This window comes from Dicentrarchus labrax, unplaced genomic scaffold (assembly GCF_905237075.1).
Source record: "Dicentrarchus labrax unplaced genomic scaffold, dlabrax2021, whole genome shotgun sequence".
NCBI lineage: Eukaryota > Metazoa > Chordata > Actinopteri > Moronidae > Dicentrarchus > Dicentrarchus labrax.
Genome location: NW_026136721.1, coordinates 31,604,840 through 31,626,979, shown reverse-complemented (window position 1 = coordinate 31,626,979; position 22,140 = coordinate 31,604,840). Strand labels below are relative to the sequence as shown.

The 22,140-nt window shown below is 38.2% G+C and overlaps 1 protein-coding gene across 1 annotated transcript; it reads right to left on the bottom strand.

Annotated features, from left to right (window-relative positions):
- Positions 1-1,936: 1,936 nt before the first annotated feature.
- LOC127355267 (uncharacterized) lies at positions 1,937-22,085 on the bottom strand. Its single transcript, XM_051385934.1, has 15 exons — positions 21,936-22,085; positions 20,594-20,875; positions 20,139-20,471; positions 19,387-19,644; positions 19,176-19,240; positions 16,126-16,348; positions 14,755-15,036; positions 14,294-14,632; positions 13,577-13,834; positions 8,746-8,943; positions 5,130-5,411; positions 4,672-5,007; positions 3,373-3,630; positions 3,077-3,245; positions 1,937-2,745 (listed from the first exon to the last, which is right to left on the bottom strand). The coding sequence occupies exons 1-15, from the start codon at positions 22,021-22,023 to the stop codon at positions 2,730-2,732; spliced, it is 3,387 nt and encodes a 1,128-aa protein (XP_051241894.1). The 5' UTR covers positions 22,024-22,085; the 3' UTR covers positions 1,937-2,729.
- Between the last annotated feature and the right edge of the window lie 55 nt (positions 22,086-22,140).

Below are 22,140 nucleotides of genomic sequence, written 5' to 3'. Positions count from 1 at the left end.
AAAACTGTGGTCCAAGAGCAAATTCCTGTTTATTGGTTGTCAGAGTTGGGAGTTCAACTTTTCAATGTCAGGAAATGTGCATGGAACATTTTGTGGTTGCACAATTGTCTCCGGTATGTTTTGATTGTAATCTTGGCTCAAGAGTCAAATATGGCATTTAACCTAATACAACACAAGTATAATGTATTAACTAGGAAAAAACTAATACAGCAATGACATGATATAATGTTAATAATGTTTTTTCTTTCTTTATCTGCATATAGGCTAATGTATCAGATATACTTTAATAATCCCGTGGGGAAATTACTTATCGTAACATATCAATATAAACAACCCCCAGGTTGCTAACAACTACAGCCCTGCTTCTTCTGAGTAGACATAGGTAAAAAGGAATTAATGATAATTGTATCTTTGTTTAAAGAAAGTTTGTTCATTGATTTATATACAGGAAGACAATAATATTAAAGTGCCTGTCAGTGACCGTGTCACGTTATAGTACTGCAACAGAAGCACTTCTTCTTCCTCTCTCCAGTTCTTCCCCGTTCTCAACTCCACCCCCACCTGGGCCACCTAGGGGTAGCTGAAGTCCTGTATTTCTATTATGCCAGGGTTGAGGTCTTTTATTGTGTAATGTCCCTGTGAAATTTGCCTTGTAATGCTCTGCCTACATTCTGTGGTCTACATACTTATGTCCTCAGGATTTCCACTTTTACTACGACTCCCAGTGGTTTCCTTTCCCGTTCTTCTCTTTGGTGCACCGGACATGCTCTGGCTGAATGTAACTGTTGGTGGTAACATTAACTGTTTTTTTGGTTTTTTTTAAAGTATTTTTGGGGGGCTTTTTATTGTCTTTATTTGATAGGACAGCTGAAGACAGACAGGAAGGAGGGGCAGAGAGAGAGAGGGGATGACACACAGCAAAGGGCCGGAGGTCGGATTCGAAGGCCCTGGGCCGCTGCAGCAAGGACTCAGCCTTGGCACATGGGTCGCCAGATCTACCCTCTGAGCTAACCGGGCGCCCGGTAACATTAACTGTTGATGTTATATTACTGTGGTTTAAGTTTGTCATTTTTTATTTATTTTTTATCAACTTATTTGCATTGAGATGATAAACCTTTTTGTAAAAACCTGTGTTTCTTCTGTCTTATTATTTATTATTGTCCATTATTCTTATCTTAATCAGTAACTACTGCAGACACAGTGTTTCACAGTAGTACTCAAGCAGAACTGAAGAAATATCTTAATATAATTAGAAGACTGAAGATTCACATGGCATTCAGCTTTCTTCATTATAAAAGGAAAGTCCAATTTATTAAGCATATAAATTGCCTAACAATCAACTAAAAATGCATCAATCAGGAGTTGAAATATGTCCACTTCTGGTTTGAATGGCCATTCTGTATTTTGAAAATTTCAGAAATGGCTTCAGCATCCCAACAACCAAAACTACTAAAACATTTCTTGGGAGAGCCTTTCAGCATGTCAGATCTTTTTCAGAAATGATCATTTTAGTCACCACTCACTTTATAGATTACAGTCTACCATCCTCTAGTGGTAATACATCAGTATTACATTGAGAAAAGTAAAGTGTACCACAACAAGCTTCTTCTCATTGTCTAAACTGAAAACTGATTTCAATTGTAGTGTTGTTGTTCAATTTGAGGTGTAAAAATACCTCTTTAAACATATTTATAAAACATTCTGTAGCCTTAAAATAAGTCAGTGAAACCTTGAGATTTAGAAATGATGTTCTGGATGATTTAGTTGTGGTCAACCACTGAATAAATACAATAAGGTTATCTCATTTAATAATAAAGTCTATGGTCATTATCCAGTGATTTCTACAATTCAAACTTTCCAAGAAACTGAATGTTACGTATTAACTTTTATAACTGTGGGCTATTAGCTACTCGGGTAATTAAATGATAAAAACATCTACACTGTGAATGCTTTTATTCCAAATTCAACTCATTATTCATTATATAACAGTACTGCCACAAATATCCTGAAAAATAACACATTTGCACATCACGACACAAACACTATGACAGGACATACACTAACTTGACAAAGGCTATAAAACATGTGTTACGACTACATTACTATTGATGATAATGAAAGAAAAACTCAAATCATTCAAAGATCATATACGAAAAGAGAAGATTCAATCCGAAGCTTGTAATTGAAGCAAAAACTGCCAAATTTCATTGCTGAAAACATTAAAATAGAATTAAAAGAAGAAAAAAAAACGGAACCGCTATCAAAGGCGAACTATAAAATGACATTTCTGACTGCAGCAGATACAGAATACTTAGCACAATCAGCTGTGTTCAAAAGGAAGTCGTGCATGAAGTTCATCAACGGAAAAAACTAAAATATATAACAGAAAAACACGTTTATTTGTCCTTATACAGAAACACCACAGCCTACATAGAGAAATATTTATCTTAAACAGTATTACACGTCAATCTGTGGCCTCAAACCTTTTAGACACCATACTGTGTGTAGGTATGTGTTTTAAAGTTCAGATACAGAGACTTCTGGTTGTTTCTACAGCAGCTGGGTTTAGGCTAAATACTGCAGTTGGAACTTGGCATGACTGGGGTGCCTGGTTAGCTCAGTCGGTAGAGCTGGTGAACCATGTACGGAGTTGCTGCAGCTGCCCGGGTCGAATCCGACCTGCATCCCTTTGCTGCGTGTCATCCCCTCTCTCTGCCCCCCTCTCCTGTCTATCTTCGCCTGTCACTATCCAATGAAGGCAATAAAAGGCCAAAAAAATGACAAAAGAAAGAAACTTTGATTGATATTATTTTCGCCAGGTCAGTTTCCGCTGAAGGCCCTATACTGTATTACTTAATGGCTAGACTTGTAAAAAGGAAGTGTGGCTTATCAGTAATGAGTTATGTCAGTCTATAAAATGGCCATTAATCTTTTTTCAGCAGTTTCCTTCACAGCTCGAAAGATCATTATACAATCATAGGAGTCTTCACACTTGAGCCAGAGGGGAACCTCATGATTTCAACTCTTAGAGTTCAGACTGTCCGTACACATTTTATGCGTATTCCCATAGACTCACTCTGTAATGGACACCGCAGAGTGTCTTGGGTGAAGACGGAAAACGTCCACCAGGTTGTACTGTCCCATTCTGCACTTTCTGTGGTAATGGATGCATAAGAGTACCATGATGATGACGATCACAGCAGCAATTATTACTCCCAGCACGATAAAGTATCTGATGTAGCTGACTGCAGAGGGTTGGGAGAGGGGTATGGGTAAAAGAAAAAAGCAACATGAGAACCACATCAACAGTCAGTATGTACCTGCTTCCTGATGTCATATGTATTTATTCCCCTGAAAAAATTAAAAACTCACCGTTGACATTCACGTTGAACCTCACAGTGAAATTTCCCTGCTTGTTGGAGACATTGCAGATGTACAGTCCTTCGTCCTCAGAAGTTGTAGAGTTGATAATGAGAACGCTGTCGGTGTGGGGGGGCTGGCTGTTTGGTGGGCGCGTCCAGGAGTACAAGGGACTAGGGTTTCCCACCGCGGAGCAATCCAGTTTCAGAGAGTCTCCTTCTTTGACAGTGATCGACTCTGGAGGTGATGACACCTGGAGCTGAGGCTTATCTGTGTGATTGAGTGACAAAGAAATACAACACGTCACTACAGTGAAACAACTCAGTAACTTAAATCCAAGAATCAAAATGTTAAAGTAACATAACTTGTTTACTTTCTGTTATTTTTGGATTACCTCCACACCACAGAGAAAACAGATATCAATAAGATGTGTACATACTGTGTAAGACAACAGGACAATGTAACCTTTTAAGGATAAAAAATGTTTCCTCCACTCAATTTCAAATTGTTATAATAAATGTAACTTTAATCTACTACAGTTAGTATCCTGTTACATGTAATCCATTACTTCCCAAGCCTCATTACATACTGTAACTGGGAAAAGATACAGTTATATTACTCTCAGTGATAGGACGTCGGGTCTCCACTCCCTTCCAACAAACAAAACGTTACGAGCAGGACTCAGGTGTCAATCGTGATGGGAAACCCTCTTTTTATAGCTTTTAAATAACGAATGTACTTTTTTAGTAGGATTTTTTAGTTTGGCCCGTGTCCCATCTGCTAACATGGAGACAACAGGCTTTCAGACCTACACTGAAGTCAGCCACTAGGGGGCGATCAGATAATTTGGTTTCACTTTTGGAGAGCTGTCTGGCACAGTTTTGGCACAGTTGGGATTTCATATTTAAATTAAATTTTGACCACATGATGGTGCTAGCTAACTTTGTATGGATCACCAAAGCTATTACAATGCATCCTGAGAGCATCCAATCAATCCATCCAGTAATATCCAGATATTCAGTGTGGACCAAAGTGATAGACGAACCAATCTATAGAGCCACTGACTGTTTCTGTAAGGACATCAATAAGCATATTGTCAGCATATTTTCAGCTTGTCTACAGGTGCTAAGTGGATCAAGTCTGAATATGGATTAGCAATGGATCAGTCATGTGATCTATTGCTAATATAAAAATATTGATTAGAGAAGCTGTAAGTAACATATCAAAATACTATGTGATTGTAGCACAGCCAAAGAGGCCACAATAATAACCAAAGGTGTCAGAGTGGGTCAGTGTTGTTGCCAGACTCACAGTACACAGTAGCAGTGATGTTCTGTGACTTCACCACTGGAGGGGGCTGTGGTCCTTCTGGTCCCAGTTCTAGCTTGGCTTCACACCAGCACTGGACTCCATCATCGTATTTACTGGGGCTGATGTCTAAAGTGAAGATCTCAGTCACTGGTTTCTTCTCTGTAGTGTTTTTCTTAGACTGCAGTTGACCCAGTACTGTCTGTCCTTTGTAGAAGGTCACAGTGAGGTTTTCAACAGGAGCAACGTCCTGTACCGTACACTGCAGAGTGTACTGACGGCCCTCATACATCGGCCCAGTGTGATCAACAAAGCGGATGGACACATTATCTGGAGGCTCTGTGGAGACAAACAGAGAGACACACAGTAAGATAAAGGTTGGAAACAACAGCTTAACTTTAGATTAGAAATTATTAAACCATCATAGCAACAGTATTTCACTCAACACAAAGTTTACTTACTGTAGACAGTTACAGGCAGCGGGGTACAACACTGGTCAAATTTCTGATTAGGAACATTAATATACTTTTCATAGTAACACAAGAGAGGTATTTCCCATTCAGTCACACTGTCAGCCTGCCATGTAATTGTGGTTCCATTTTCTGTGTTTTCTCCCAGAGATTTTTCCAAACCAAATGCGGTTGTGCATTGCTCACAGACGGTGCACATGGCAGAGGATCGGTCACCAAACATCACCACCAGTCTGGATGGACTGAATACGGGTTTTTCTGCACAGTTTTCATCTGTAAGACAATAAAAAGTTGTGATTTTAAAAAGCTTTGTGTAAAATTATCAATCAGATACACCATTAAAGCATCCAAAAGTCTCACACACAATGTCATACAGGAAACCAAGTTATATTAGTGCTATATACTGTATCTGATAACAGTGTTTGTTTATGCATTATGTTTTTATATATATCTTTTAAGAAAGTATGTTGCCAGACTGCCTAAAATAGTCTGTAAACAGCAACTGCCCTGCCTTGTATGCCTTACAATGTTCAGTATTCATACACTAACTATATAATAGTATATACACACAACAACATTATCATAGATTATAACCCTTCAATCTGATGTGCTGTGGTCTCTCCGTGAGGTAGTCCGTAATCCATGTCACCAGGAGTGGGTCCACCCTCATCTCTGCCAGCTTGTCTCTCAGCAGGAGCAGCCGGATGGTGTTGAAGGCGCTGGAGAAATCAAAAAATGTGATTCTCACAGCACTGCTCTCCTTGTCCAGATGAGAGTGGGCCCTATGGAGCAGATAGAGGATGGCATCCTCCACGCTCACCTTCTCCTGGTATCCAAACTGCAGTGGATCTTTTGCATGGTGGACCTGGGGTCTTGAGGACATGGAGCAGCAGCTGTTCGAACGTCTTCATAATGTGTGATGTCAGTGCTACTGGTCTGAAGTCACCCGGCTCCCTGGGGTGTTTTTACTTAAGAACCGGGATGAGACATGAAGTCTTCCAGAGCACTGGGACCCTCCCCAGCTGCAGGCTCAGGTTGCCCCAGTTCAGCAGAGCAGGCTTTAAGCATCCTTGGACACACTCTGTCCGGGCCCGCTGCTTTCCTTGGACGAAGCCTCCTCAGCTCTCTGCTCACCTGATCCTTGGTGATGGTGGTGGTGAGGGGGGTTGAACTGTCCATGGGTGTGGAGGGTGGGGGTGGTCTGCAGTCTGAGGTGGTGATTGACATGGTGGTGGCATTGGGGGAGGTGCAGGATGCTCCAGTCAGTACATTCAAAGCAGTCCGTCAGAGCCTCCGCTGCCTCAGGAGACCATTTTCTGAAGGAGCGTGTGGTTGTAGACTGTCTCTGGATCTGTGTTTTGTACTGTGGCGTGAGCAGGACCAGGTTATGGTCAGACTTTCCCAGTGGGGGCAGAGGAGTGGCAGTGTAAGCTTCCCTCACTTGGCATACAGGAGGTCTAATGTAATGTTCTTCCTGGTGGGGCAGCTTACAAACTGGTGAAAGTCTGGCAGTGTGGAGTCCAGTGTGACGTGGTTAAAATCTCTTTTTTTTAACTTTCAAAGTCATCTTTATTGTGAAAAGAGGTTTATAATTCAGACGTGACTTACAGAAACATATATATGTAACAGTAAACGAACATATCAAATATTTTATAGCTTATATATTATTAAAAAGAGAAAGAGGACCATATGTCGACAGTTTTAACCGCGTTTTTGTTGTTGGACCCAGAAATCAAATTAATATAATGTACAACTTCATGGAGAAAAGGCACAAAATAACAATTCAATTCAATTCAATTCAATTCAATTTTATTTGTATAGCGCCAATTCATAACAGAAGTTATCTCAGGACACTTTTCAAATAGAGCAGGTCTAGACCGAACTCTTTTTTTTATTGAATATATGGAATGAAGCTTGAATATATGGAATGAAGCTTGGATATACTGATAAAAAAAATTGAGAATAGCCTACAGAATGAAATTCAAAACCTAGTTGTATCCTTTTCATCAAAGTGATAGCCTTCTGAATTTGCTGGTTTTACAAAATGGCATCAGTTGAAATATTACAATACTTTCTTGAACTGGAAAACTTTTTTTGCTCCAAATGACACTAACGGTTTGGAGACTATATCGCGTCACCTTGAGGATCATATTTCCATTATTGCGACATTCATAGTGCTTATGAGTAATAATGTTCAACAAAACATTGCCGAAAGAACATTATGCGTCAAGATTTTGCCTGAGGCCTGTTGTAGTCGACCTGCCATGATTAAAAAGGGAGCAAACTTCTTCGTCAGGAGAACGGTATTGGGTACGGGTACTATCAGGAGGATTTTGGACCGTACAAGCACTTGCCAATGAGTTAATAATTACCTCATTGCTCAGTATTGCTGCCACAAGGTTACTGACTGACTCATTCTCACTTCTTGCAGCAGCAAAATACAAGATGGCAACAGTGCCTTGATGACGTCAGTCAAGTTTCATTACATATGTTCAAAGATTCATTCAATATATTCAAAGAATTACTCCATATATTCAAGAATTAATTCAATATATTCAAGTTTCATTCCATATATTCAATGATTCATTCAATATATGCAAGGATTCATTCCATATATTCAAGGATTCATTCAATATATTCAAAGATTAATTTAATACATTCAAAGTTTCATTCAATATATTCAAGTTTCATTCCATATATTCAATGATTCATTCAATATATGCAAGGATTCATTCCATATATTCAAGGATTCATTCAATATATTCAAAGATTAATTTAATACATTCAAAGTTTCATTCAATATATTCAAGTTTCATTCCATATATTCAAGAATTCATTCAATATATTCAAGTTTCATTCCATATATTCAAGGATTCATTCAATATATTCAAAGATTCATTCAATATATTCAAGGTTCATTCAATACATTCAAAGTTTCATTCAATATATTCAAAGATTAATTTCCTAAACGGCATGCCATAATATATATATATATATATATATATATATATATATATATATATATATATATATCTGTAAGTCACATCTGAATTGTAACCCCTTTTTTTTCAATAAAGATGACGAAATACAAAACAAAACCGGAAACAAAAACAAAAAAACCTCTCTCTAGGCATGTACCGTTATTACAGCAACTCGATGTCTCTGTTGCACACGATCTATGTTGTCCGTAAAAAGTCATTGTATCCATAGGCTATATAAAGTTCTACACAGCTAGTGAAATCTACTGAGTTAAAAGTTTAAAAAAAACACACACTTAAAGTACTAAAAACAACACGACACACACGGAGCCACTGGATAAGCGCCCTGCTTGCGCCGGAAGTTACTTATGAACATATAAAGATATGAAAAGAGGAGAAATGAATTCAATCTGAAGCTTGTAACGGGAGCAAATTTCACCCTGATAAACAAAAAACATTAATCATAATAAAAACAAAACAAACCACTAATCTGAATTTGATATGATGTCTATGTAAAGCGCACCATGAATGATAAAAGTGATGATTTCTGCTCTATAACGGAGCATACACCGATATCAAAGGCGAACTAATGATGCCATTTCCGACCGCAGCACATAAAGAATACTTACCGCAACCAGTGGCGTTCACATGGGAGTTGTTCAGGATGTTCAGCAAAGAAACAACCAAAAATATGTAACAGGTGGACATGTTTCCAGTCGGTCCGAGCAGCCTGGTGATGAACTGTTTGAGCCCGAGGGTACAGAGAGTCTGCGACTGAAAATGAAAGTAAAAAAAAAAAAGCGGCAAGAAAAAACTGCATTTTAAGAGTCAGAAACCTCGGACGTGTGTGCGCATGTGGAGCCTTTGCTTTATTATTTTACACTCTTACATCAGTAGGCGCCCAACCTAACTCACTCTTGGTGTTTTGCGTTAATCGGGTGGTGGTGGCTTGGTATGGTATCAAATTCCCGGTCTGAGTGATTGTCCCAGTCCGCCCCTGGCATCAACAATTAACCCCTTCAGACCCTGTGTCCATTACAATGGACGTCACTTGACAGGGGCTTCTTTTTTACTTTTTGCAACATTTAACAGACAAAAAATAGGTATGATGTTGTCATATGATGTTGGTATTTTAAGAATTGTTTGGACCCGATGTCCATTGAAATGGACAAGAAAAATAACAATTAAAGGGTTTTGATTAAAAAAAATCTTTTTATTGATTCTCATTTCTGGTTGCATTAAGGATGGGAAAAAGTCATTATTATATTTTTCACAACCTTAACATAAGGCGGGTCTGAAAGTAATTTGTCATGTGACAGCTTTGTGAGAAGTGTCATAGTTATATTCACTGAGGTTCTGTAGTTTATTCATGCTGCTCAAACTCTTACACAGAAACAGAGTTTAATTTGGTTCAGTTATCAGCCTGCTTCAGGTTTCGATGTTTCATGTTCCAACTGAAAATTAGGGTCTGAAAATGTCCTTTTCTGACTTTTATAGAGATATAGATGGATATAGATATATGTAGAAATATTTAATGAATGGCAGCTTAAATAACCTATTCAGTTCTACGTGATTGGATTATTCTTATTTTGAATGGCATTGTGAGCATATTGAATTTACCTTACCTACCTAACTTTATTCTAAAGTTTACATGATGTAAATTAGATCATTATTGTCTAATTAAAAAAGACTGAAGGATAGAACCATGCTATGCATATAAGAATAAACAAACACTAGGCTACATTAATAATGCACCCACTAAGGTTTAGTATGAATCTTTCAAGGATCCTATTTAAAGAAAACATAAGTGAACACAGGATTTTCTCCTCTAAAAGAGTCTTTCTTACTAACAGGTCAACTTTCTCATAGGTACGTATACTAAGTGGCTCTAACAAACGTCTGCTTCCATACAACTCAGCTTTACTCAGAGGTAGGCTTATCAAACATTAATTAAGATACATAGCATGCACACATAGCTCAAAGGATGTAAACATTAAGCCATTTAATCAAATGGGATGAATCTTTTCAAAGAAACTGGCTCTCAAACTGGTGGCAGGATGGTCTCAATCAAAGGATTTGAAGCAACCACACCCAGCCTTATACAACCTCCTCTCCTCAGGTACAGGCGAGTCTCCTCATCTACTCCTGGTCCTTAACAGTCATATAATATTCAAACATACAGTAAGTGTCAATGTCACAATATAACACACTGACCTGTCATAATCACATAATTTTCATATAAAAATTCTGCCACCCAGTGGTTGTCTGAATAAAGACACACTGTCATAAGTAGAAGATACCACATTTCCTGTTTGTCACTTGTCAAGTGGAAGTAATGATGATAATAGAGGACTTACTAATGCCGTAAATTATATTGTATGTGAGGCAATGCCTAAAAACTGTGGTCCAAGAGCAAATTCCTGTTTATTGGTTGTCAGAGTTGGGAGTTCAGCTTTTCAGTGTCAGGAAGTGGGGATGGATAATTGTGTGGTTGCACAATAGTCACCAGTATGTTTTGATTGTAATCTTGGCACAAGAGTCAAATATGGCATTTAACCTAATACAACACAAGTATAATGTATTAACTAGGAAAAAACTAATACAGCAATGACATGATATAATGTTAATAATGTTTTTTTTCTTTCTTTATCTGCATATAGGCTAATGTATCAGATATACTTTAATAATCCCGTGGGGAAATTACTTATCGTAACATATCAATATAAACAACCCCCAGGTTGCTAACAACTACAGCCCTGCTTCTTCTGAGTAGACATAGGTAAAAAGGAATTAATGATAATTGTATCTTTGTTTAAAGAAAGTTTGTTCATTGATTTATATACAGGAAGACAATAATATTAAAGTGCCTGTCAGTGACCGTGTCATGTTATAGTACTGCAACAGAAGCACTTCTTCTTCCTCTCTCCAGTTCTTCCCCGTTCTCAACTCCACCCCCACCTGGGCCACGTAGGGGTAGCTGAAGTCCTGTATTTCTATTATGCCAGGGTTGAGGTCTTTTATTGTGTAATGTCCCTGTGAAATTTTCCTTGTAATGCTCTGCCTACATTCTGTGGTCTACATACTTATGTCCTCAGGATTTCCACTTTTACTACGACTCCCAGTGGTTTCCTTTCCCGTTCTTCTCTTTGGTGCACCGGACATGCTTTGGCTGAATGTAACTGTTGGTGGTAACATTAACTGTTTTTTTGGTTTTTTTTAAAGTATTTTTGGGGGGCTTTTTATTGTCTTTATTTGATAGGACAGCTGAAGACAGACAGGAAGGAGGGGCAGAGAGAGAGAGGGGATGACACACAGCAAAGGGCCGGAGGTCGGATTCGAAGGCCCTGGGCCGCTGCAGCAAGGACTCAGCCTTGGCACATGGGTCGCCAGATCTACCCTCTGAGCTAACCGGGCGCCCGGTAACATTAACTGTTGATGTTATATTACTGTGGTTTAAGTTTGTCATTTTTTATTTATTTTTTATCAACTTATTTGCATTGAGATGATAAACCTTTTTGTAAAAACCTGTGTGTCTTCTGTCTTATTATTTATTATTGTCCATTATTCTTATCTTAATCAGTAACTACTGCAGACACAGTGTTGCACAGAAGTACTCAAGCAGAACTGAAGAAATATCTTAATATAATTAGAAGACTGAAGATTCACATGGCATTCAGCTTTCTTCATTATAAAAGGAAAGTCCAATGTATTAAGCATATAAATTGCCTAACAGTCAACTAAAAATGCATCAAAATTGGCCCACTGGGAGTTGAAATATGTCCACTTCTGGTTTGAATGGCCATTCTGTATTTTGAAAATTTCAGAAATGGCTTCAGCATCCCAACAACCCCCAAAACTACTAATACATTTCTTGGAAGAGCCTTTCAGCATGTCAGATCTTTTTCAGAAATGATCATTTTAGTCACCACTCACTTTATAGATTACAGTCTACCATCCTCTAGTGGTAATACATCAGTATTACATTGAGAAAAGTAAAGTGTACCACAACAAGCTTCTTCTCATTGTCTAAACTGAAAACTGATTTCAATTGTAGTGTTGTTGTTCAATTTGAGGTGTAAAAATACCTCTTTAAACATATTTATAAAACATTCTGTAGCCTTAAAATAAGTCAGTGAAACTTTGAGATTTAGAAATTATGTTCTGGATGATTTAGTTGTGGTCAACCACTGAATAAATACAATAAGGTTATCTCATTTAATAATAAAGTCTATGGTCATTATCCAGTGATTTTTACAATTCAAACCTTTCAAGAAACTGAATGTTACGTATTAACTTTTATAACTGTGGGCTACTAGCTACTCGGGTAATTAAATGATAAAAACATCTACACTGTGAATGCTTTATGCTAAAATAACACATTTGCACATCACGACACAACCACTATGACAGGACATACACTACATTAACATTAAGGAGATATAAAACATGTGTTACAACTACATTACTATTGATGATAATGAAAGAAAAACTCAAATCATTCAAAGAAAAAGAAAAGAGAAGATTCACAATCTGAAGCTTGTAATTGAAGCAAAAACTGCCAAATTTCAGTGCTGAAAACATTAAAAATAGAATTAAAAGAACGAATGATTAAAGTTATTCTTTCACTCTATACAGAGAATAAACAGCTATCAAAGGCAAACTATAAAATTACATTTCTGATGGCAGCAGATACAGAATACTTACCACAATCAGCTGTGTTCAAAAGGAAGTCATGCATGAAGTTCATCAACAGAACAAAAATAAGTAACAGAAAAATATGTTTATTTGTCCTTATACAGAAACACCACAGCCTACACAGAGAAATACTTATCTTGAACGGTATTACACGTCAATCTGTGGCCTCAAACCTTTTAGACACCATACTGTGTGTAGGTATGTGTCTTAAAGTTCAGATACAGAGGCTTCTGGTTGTTTCTACATCAGCTGGGTTTAGGCTAAATACTGCAGTTGAAACTTGACGTGACTGGGCCTTTTATATAAATAGATAGCATCAGTTGAGATAACAGGAAATGAGAGAGAGAGAGAGAGAGAGAGAGAGAGAGAGAGAGAGAGAGAGAGAGAGAGAGCTGCAACACAGACTCAAATTGTTGTTGCTCTTGGGCGGAGTCTTCACACTTCAGCCACAGGGGAACCTCATGATTTAAACTCTTACAGCTTCAGGCTGTCGATACATATTTGGTGCATAGTCCAATAGACTTGTGCATATTATTACCGCCGCAACGACAGCCACAGCAGCAATTATTAGTATCAGCAGGATGAAGTATGTGATGTAGCTGACTGCAGAGGGTTGGTAGAGGGGTATGGGTAAAAGAAAAAGGCCACATGAGACCGATATCAACAACCAGTATGTACTTTCTTCCTGATGTCAGATATACTACAAAACAATACTATAAGCAACAACAATAATAATAATGATTACCCTGGAGACTTAAAACTCACCTTTGACCTTCACGTTAAACTCCAAAGTGAAACTTCCCTCACTGTTGATAACAAAGCAGCTGTACACTCCTTTGTGTTTAAAGGTTGCAGAGTAGAAAGTGAGAACGCTGTCATTGGAGGGGGACAGGCTGTTTGATGGGAGCGTCCAGGAGTACGAGGGACTGGGGTTTCCCACCGCGGAGCAATCCAGTACCAGAGGGTGTCCATCTATGACAGTGATCAAATCTGGAGGTGATGACACCTGGAGCTGAGGCCTATCTGTGTGATTGAGTGAGGAAGAAATACAACACGTCATTACAGCAAAAGAATTATGGGAATTATTATGAAATTTCCACAGTTTATCCATTGATGCTGATATTTAGTACATTGTAAATAAGCACTGGTTTACTTTCACAACAGTGTTGTCCCTATCTGTCTGTCTCCTATTTGGTGCGGGGCAGGTAGGTTAAAGTGGGATTTTAGAGCTTTTTTATTGAAAACATGTCTGTAAAATCAAAACAATGAGATAAAAGACACTACAAAGGTCTGATGAGGAGAACGGCAGAGTCAGGTGACCTGTGGGTAAAACCAATACGAGCGACTCCTTTCATATGCAAGAAGTCATGTGATCTATTGCTAATATACAAATATTGATTAGTGCAGCTTTAAGTAAAAGGTCATCACAGTCAAAGGGGCAAAAATGATGAACCAAGGGTGTGAAGTTGTTGCCAGACTCACAGTACACAGTGGCAGTGATGTTCTGTGACTTCACCACTGGAGGGGGCTGTGGTCCTTCAGGTCCCAGTTCTAGCTTGGCTTCACACCAGTAATGGACTCCATCGTCGTATTTACTGGGGCTGACGTTTAAAGTGAAGATCTCAGTCACTGGTTTCTTCTTCTTCTTTTTGTTGTTGTTGGACTGTAGTTGACCCAGTACTGTCTGTCCTCTGTAGAAGGTCACAGTGAGGTTTTCAACAGGAGCAACGTCCTGTACCGTACACTGCAGACTGTACTGACGGCCCTCATACATTGGCCCATTGTGATTAATCAAGCTGATGGACACATTATCTGGAGGCTCTGTGGAGACAAACAGAGAGACACACAGTAAGATAAAGGTTGGAAACAACTGCTTAACTTTAGATTATAAATAATTAAACCATCATAACAACAGTATTTCACTCAACACAAAGTTTACTTACTGTAGACAGTTACAGGCAGCGGGGTACAACACTGGGCAAATTCCTGATTAGGATCATTAATATACTTTTCGTAGTAACACAAGAGAGGTAATATCCATTCAGTCACACTGTCAGCCTGCCATGTAATTGTGGTTCCGTTTACTATGTTTTTTCCCAGAGATTTTTCCAAACCAATTACAGCCGTGCATTGCTCACAGACGGTGCACATGGCAGAGGATGGGTCACCAAACTTCACCACCAGTCTGGATGGACTGAATACAGGTTTCTCTGCACAGTTTTCATCTGTAAGACAATAAAAAATGTGATTTTAAAAAGCTTTGTGTAAAATTAAATCAATTAGATAAACCATTAAAGCATCTAAAAGTCTCACACACAATGTCATACAGGAAACCAAAAGTATATTAGTGCTATATACTGTATCTGATAACAGTGTTTGTTTAGGCATTATGTATTTATATATTTCTTAGTTAGAATATACTGGAGTGGTATGTTAACCTTAAATGGTCTGTAAACATTAATTCATGTTATTTTGTGCATAAACACTCACCAGTGATTGTGAAGTGACTGTGGGCTACAAGAGATAAAACCATCTACACTGTTTCCAATGTCAACTATTCATACACTAACTATATAACAGTATACACTACACATTAACATAGGCTATAATACATTACTATACTACAGTACATAGTAAACAATAATGAAAGAAAAACTAACTTTAGTCAACAAATCATTCAAAATCAAAAGAACATATGAAAAGAGGAGACGTTAATTCAATCTGAAGTATGTAATCGGAGCAATAACTGCCAAATGTCGCTCTATCTGTGTAGTGCTGAGAACATTAAACATGGAATTAAAAAACAAAACACTAAACTGTCTTTGATGGTATTCTCTATGTGAAGCACAAAACTTATTAGAAAAGTTATCATTTTGTTCTATACGGAGCATAAACCCAGTGGGGGTCATCATGGGCCTTGTGGCTACTCTTTGTGTCGGCCAAAACAATATGCTGATTTAATCACAATCACATATATCAATAATTGCTTGGAAAAGCCCCCAAATTAAGATATTTGAACTCAAAACCATTATTGCAGCACATGAGTAAAGCACTGATCAAAAATATCTAAAAGAAGAAGAAGTAGAAGAAGTTATTTACAAATCTTCAGACATTTTTGCAAACACAGCATGTTTTTTTTTTTAACTGAACTTAAGCCAGTCGCTTAAAAAGCAGATTAAATTAATTTGACAGTAAACTGGAGTGGCAGCTGGCCACCCCCATGCCACAGAGCTAAATAGTCTTCCCCAAGTGTACAACGGTCGCACCCTTGTACAAGTTGGGCCCCTCAACTGCAGCACATACGGAATACGTACCACACCCAGAAGCGTTCACATGGAAGTCGTGTAGGAAGTTAATAAAAAAAACAACCAAAAATATGTCAAATAAAAACATTGTTCCCATTAAGTCCGAGCAGAACGGTAATGAACCAGTTTGAACCGTTGACAGCAGAGACGGTCCTGACCTCCCTGGGGCCCTGAGCAAACTTCTGCTGAGAAGCCCTCCTACCTGACCCGTGAGCCATGTAAAACCATTTGCCTTTGCCACACAGTTACACCCCAGTGCCCCCCCAGTGAGTACAATCCCCCTCCTTTAAAACAGTTTGCTCCATCTGTCTTAGAATTACTAGATCTATACAGAAGAGAGTGAGTTATAAACAAACAATATTTATTGAATAGAATTTTTTCAATAGAATCTCAAGAGAAGTGAATATTGACAACATCAAAAAGAAATTGTAGAAAATATGACGTGAAAAAAAGATAAAATATAACACTGAGCTAACCCTGTACTGCCTGGTAGTAAGTCCAGTCCTGACAATATTATTCAATACACTCTCAGAATATCTGCATCAGACCCATTTTAACTGGCTCCCCAAGATTTCCTTTTATACACTTTGAAATATAAAGTAGTATTCATACTATAGATTGACTGAATAATTGACTGAGAGATGTGCATCCATATTACCCAGTATGCCCAGCTACCAACATTTTAAATTCAATATTCAATCAATAGTCAATATCAAATCATTGCTGATCAATCCATAGTTGTAAAATATAGACTGAGAGAGTAAATAATCAGTGTCTTGTTTTACAATGGTGTGTGCCCATGAGAGCCACCACGCCCATACACTATCTCTGAACTGATGCGCACAGATGTTGCAGCTGCTGGAAAGCATGAGTTTCGATTCCTTTTCCGCGCAAGCGCACATGAACGCACGTTCACGTGCGATGCAAATTATAAAACATTGCTGCTGTCTGGTGTTTATCAAACAGAATACACAGATTGTATTACACTTTGTCACTTTAGTCTGGCACAGAACAGCTCTGGAAGACAGACAGACAGACAGACAGACCGACAGACAGACAGAGATAGAGACAGACAAGAGATAGAGACAGCCAGACAGCCAGACAGACAGAGACAGACAGACAGACAGACAGACAGACAGAGAGCTGCACTGTCAGTTGTTAGTGAGACAGACAGACAGACAGACAGACAGACAGACAGCCCATCAGCTCAGTATTATTGTTATTAACTGACGTCAAACTTGGAGAGAAAACAAGTTTAATTGATTTCTGTTCGATTCTCTCTCCTTGTTTGTTTTTCTGTTTTCATGATTGAGGGCTCCTCTCTCTCCTGTATTACTGTTAACATGTTTGACTGCCCAAACTTCATCCAGAGAACCAGTTCTTCAAGAACATGAAGAGGCTTTATGTGGTTAATGAGTCATTAAATAACAGTCATGGAGATTAACCATTAAGTTTGGACTTGTTTTGTAATGCAACTGCTTGTTGAGTCAGTTAACCCAGTGGTTCCCAATCAGGGGTTCTGGATCTCCTCTAGGGGTTGCCAAAGCTTCACAGGGGGGTTGAGAAAGTAATATTCTATGGATTCATTTTTTTGAATTTCTTTGAAGAGACTTTCAGCATGTCAGATCTTATCAGAAATTATCATTTTAATCACCGTTCACTTTATAGATTACATTCTACCATCCTCTAGTGGTAATACATCAGTGTTACATTGAGAAAAGTAAACTGTACCACAACAAGCTGCTTCTCACTGTCTAAACTGGAAACTGATTTCAATTGTATACTTTTGAAATATCAAAACAATTTGAGGTGTAAAAATACCTCTTTAAACATATTGATAAAACATTCTGTAGCCTTAAAATAAGTCAGTGAAACCTTGAGATTTAGAAATGATGATCTGGATGATTTAGTTCTAGTCAACCACTGAATAAATACAATAAGGTTATCTCATTTAATACTAAGGTCTGTGGTCATTCCAAGTAATTGAATGTTACGTATTAACTTTTATAACTGTGGGCTACTAGCTACTAGGGTAATTAAATGATACAAACATCTACAATGTGAATGCTTTTATTTCAAATTCAACTCATTATTCATTATATAACAGTACTGCCACAACATGTTGTATATAATGCCAAATATTCAGCATATGAGAAAAGGAAAAATAACACATTTGCACATCACGACACAACCACTATAAAAGGACATACACTACATTAACATAAGCTATAAAACATGTGTTACGACTACATTACTATTGATTAATACTAATTTTGGCCAACAAATCATTCAAAGGACAAATTAAAAGAGGAGATTCAATCTGAAGCTTGTAATTGGAGCAAAAACTGCCAAATTTCATTGCTGAAAACATTAAAAATAGAATTAAAAGAAAAAACAAACGGAACAGCTATCAAAGGCGAAATTTTAAAATGACATTTCTGACTGCAGCAGATACAGAATACTTACCACAACTCAGCTGTGTTCAAAAGGAAGTCGTGCATGAAGTTCATCAACGGAAAAAAATAAAATATATAACAGAAAAACATGTTTATTTGTCCTTATACAGAAACACCAACGCCTACATAGAGAAATATTTATCTTAAACAGTATTACACGTCAATCTGTGGCCTCAAACCGTTTAGACACCATACTGTGTGTAGGTATGTGTTTTAAAGTTCAGATACAGAGACTTCTGGTTGTTTCTACAGCAGCTGGGTTTAGGCTAAATACTGCAGTTGAAACTTGACGTGACTGATATTATTCTGGGCCTTTTATGTCAATAGATAGCATCAGTAGAGTTAACAGGAAATGACAGAGAGAGAGAGAGATTCAACACAGACTCAAAATAGGGATGTTGTTGAGTCTTCACACTTGAGTCAGAGGGGAACCTCATTATTTCAACTCTTAGAGTTCAGACTGTCCGTGCACATTTCATGCGTATTCCCATAGACTCACTCTGTAATGGGCACGGCAGAGTGTCTTGCGTGAAGACGGAAAACGTCCTTCAGGTTGTACTGTCCCATTCTGTACTTTCTGTGGTAATGGATGTATAAGAGTACCATGATGATGACGATCACAGCAACAACTATTACTCCCAGCAGGATAAAGTATCCGATGTAGCTGACTACAGAGGGTTGGGAGAGGGGTATGGGTAAAATAACAAAGCAACATGAGAACCACATCAACAGTCAGTATGTACTTCATATGTATTAAAATAATAATAAATAATAATGATAATTAGCCTGCACATTAAAAAAACTTAAAACTCACCTTTGACATTAACATTGAACTCCAAAGTTAAATATCCCTCCTTGTTGGAGACATAGCAGCTGTACAGTCCTTTGTCCTCAGAAGTTGTAGAGTTGATAGTGAGAACGCTGTCAGTGGAGGGGGGCTGGCTGTTTGATGGGAGTGTCCAGGAGTACGAGGGACTGGGGTTTCCCACCGCGGAGCAATCCAGTTTCAGAGAGTCTCCTTCTAAGACAGTGATCAGCTCTGGAGGTGATGACACCTGGAGCTGAGGCTTATCTGTGTGATTAAGTGAGAAAGAAATACATCACGTCATTACAGCAAAACAATTATGGGAATTATTATGAAATTTCCACAGTTTATCCATTGATGCTGATATTTAGTACATCATAAATAAGCACTGGTTTACTTTCACTACAGTATTGTCCCTATCTGTCTGTCTGCTGTTTGGTGCAGGGCAGGTAGGTTAAAGTGGGATTTTAGAGCTTTTTCATTTAAAACGTGCCAATGAGAGCTGTGAGAGTGAATCAAAAATGACGTCTGTAAAATCAAAACAATGAGATAAAAGACACTACAAAGGTCTGATGAGGAGAACGGCAGAGTCAGGTGACCTGTGGGTAAAACCAATACGAGCGACTCCTTTTATATGCAAGAAGTCATGTGATCTATTGCTAATATACAAATATTGATTAGTGCAGCTTTAAGTAAAAGATCATCACAGCCAAAGGGGCAAAAATGATGAACCAAGGGTGTGAAGTTGTTGCCAGACTCACAGTACACAGCGGCAGTGATGTTCTGTGACTTCACCACTGAAGGGGGCTGTGGTCCTTCAGGTCCCAGTTCTAGCTTGGCTTCACACCAGTACTGGACTCCATCATCGTATTTACTGGGGCTGATGTTTAAAGTGAAGATCTCAGTCATTGGTTTCCTTCTTGTGTGGTAATTAGACTGTAGTTGACCCAGTACTGTCTGTCCTCTGTAGAAGGTCACAGTGAGGTTTTCAACAGGAGCAACGTCCTGTACCGTACACTGCAGAGTGTACTGACGGCCCTCATACATTGGCCCAGTGTGATTAACAAAGCTGATGGACACATTATCTGGAGGCTCTGTGGAGACAAACAGAGAGACACACAGTAAGATAAAGGCTGGAAACAACTGCTTAACTTTAGATTAGAAATGATTAAACCATCATAACAACAGTATTTCACTCAACACAAAGTTTACTTACTGTAGACAGTGACATGCAGCGGGGTACAACACTGGTCAAATTCCTGATTAGGATCATTAATATACTTTTCATAGTAACACAAGAGAGGTAATTCCCATTCAGTCACACTGTCAGCCTGCCATGTAATTGTGGTTCCGTTTTCTGTGTTTTCTCCCGAACTGCTTACCAAACCAAATGCGGTTGTGCATTGCTCACAGACGGTGCACATGGTAGAGGATGGGTCACCAAACTTCACCACCAGTCTGGATGGACTGAATACAGGTTTCTCTGCACAGTTTTCATCTGTAAGACAATAAAAGGTTTGTGATTTTAAAAAGCTTTGTGTAAAATTATCAATTAGATAAACCATTAAAGCCTCTAAAAGTCTCTCACACAATGTCATACAGGAAACCAAAAGTTATATTAGTGCTATATACTGTATCTGATAACAGTGTTTGTTTATGCATTATGTATTTATATATTTCTTAGTTAGAATATACTGGAGTGGTATGTTAACCTTAAATGGTCTGTAAACATTAATTCATGTTATTTTGTGCTGGGCTACAAGAGATAAAACCATCTACACTGTTTCCAATGTCAACTATTCATACACTAACTATATAACTGTATACACTACACATTAACATAGGCTATAATACATTACTATACTACAGTACATAGTAAACAATAATGAAAGAAAAACTAACTTTAGTCAACAAATCATTCAAAATCAAAAGAACATATGAAAAGAGGAGACGTTAATTCAATCTGAAGTATGTAATCGGAGCAATAACTGCCAAATGTCGCTCTATCTGTGTAGTGCTGAGAACATTAAACATGGAATTAAAAAACAAAACACTAAACTGTCTTTGATGGTATTCTCTATGTGAAGCACAAAACTTATTAGAAAAGTTATCATTTTGTTCTATACGGAGCATAAACCCAGTGGGGGTCATCATGGGCCTCGTGGCTACTCTTTGTGTCGGCCAAAACAATATGCTGATTTAATCACAATCACATATATCAATAATTGCTTGGAAAAGCCCCCAAATTAAGATATTTGAACTCAAAACCATTATTGCAGCACCTGAGTAAAGCACTGATTAGAAATATCTAAAAGTAGAAATCAATACATTGTTTTTATTTACAAATCTTCAGACATTTTTACAAACAGAGCATGTTTTTTTTAACTGAACTTAAGCCAGTCGCTTAAAAAGCAGATCATTAAATTAATTTGACAGTAAACTGGAGTGGCAGCTGGCCACCCCCATGCCACAGAGCTAAATAGTCTGCCCCAAGTGTACAACGGTCGCACCCTTGTACAAGTTGGGCCCCTCAACTGCAGCACATACGGAATACGTACCACACCCAGAAGCGTTCACATGGAAGTCGTGTAGGAAGTTAATAAAAAAAACAACCAAAAATATGTCAAATAAAAACATTGTTCCCATTAAGTCCGAGCAGAACGGTAATGAACCGGTTTGAACCGTTGACAGCAGAGACGGTCCTGACCTCCCTGGGGCCCTGAGCAAACTTCTGCTGAGAAGCCCTCCTACCTGACCCGTGAG

What these genes read in the sequence shown, in the direction of transcription:
- LOC127355267 (XM_051385934.1), bottom strand. Translation starts at nt 22,023, where the DNA reads ATGGGAACAATGTTTTTATTTGACATATTTTTGGTTGTTTTTTTTATT. An exon ending in CATCACTGCCGCTGTGTACT is followed by an intron (nt 19,645 to 20,138) that starts GTGAGTCTGGCA and finishes TTAATCACACAG; the next exon opens with ATAAGCCTCAGCTCCAGGTG. An exon ending in TGTGAACGCTTCTGGGTGTG is followed by an intron (nt 15,037 to 16,125) that starts GTACGTATTCCG and finishes ATTGTCTTACAG; the next exon opens with ATGAAAACTGTGCAGAGAAA.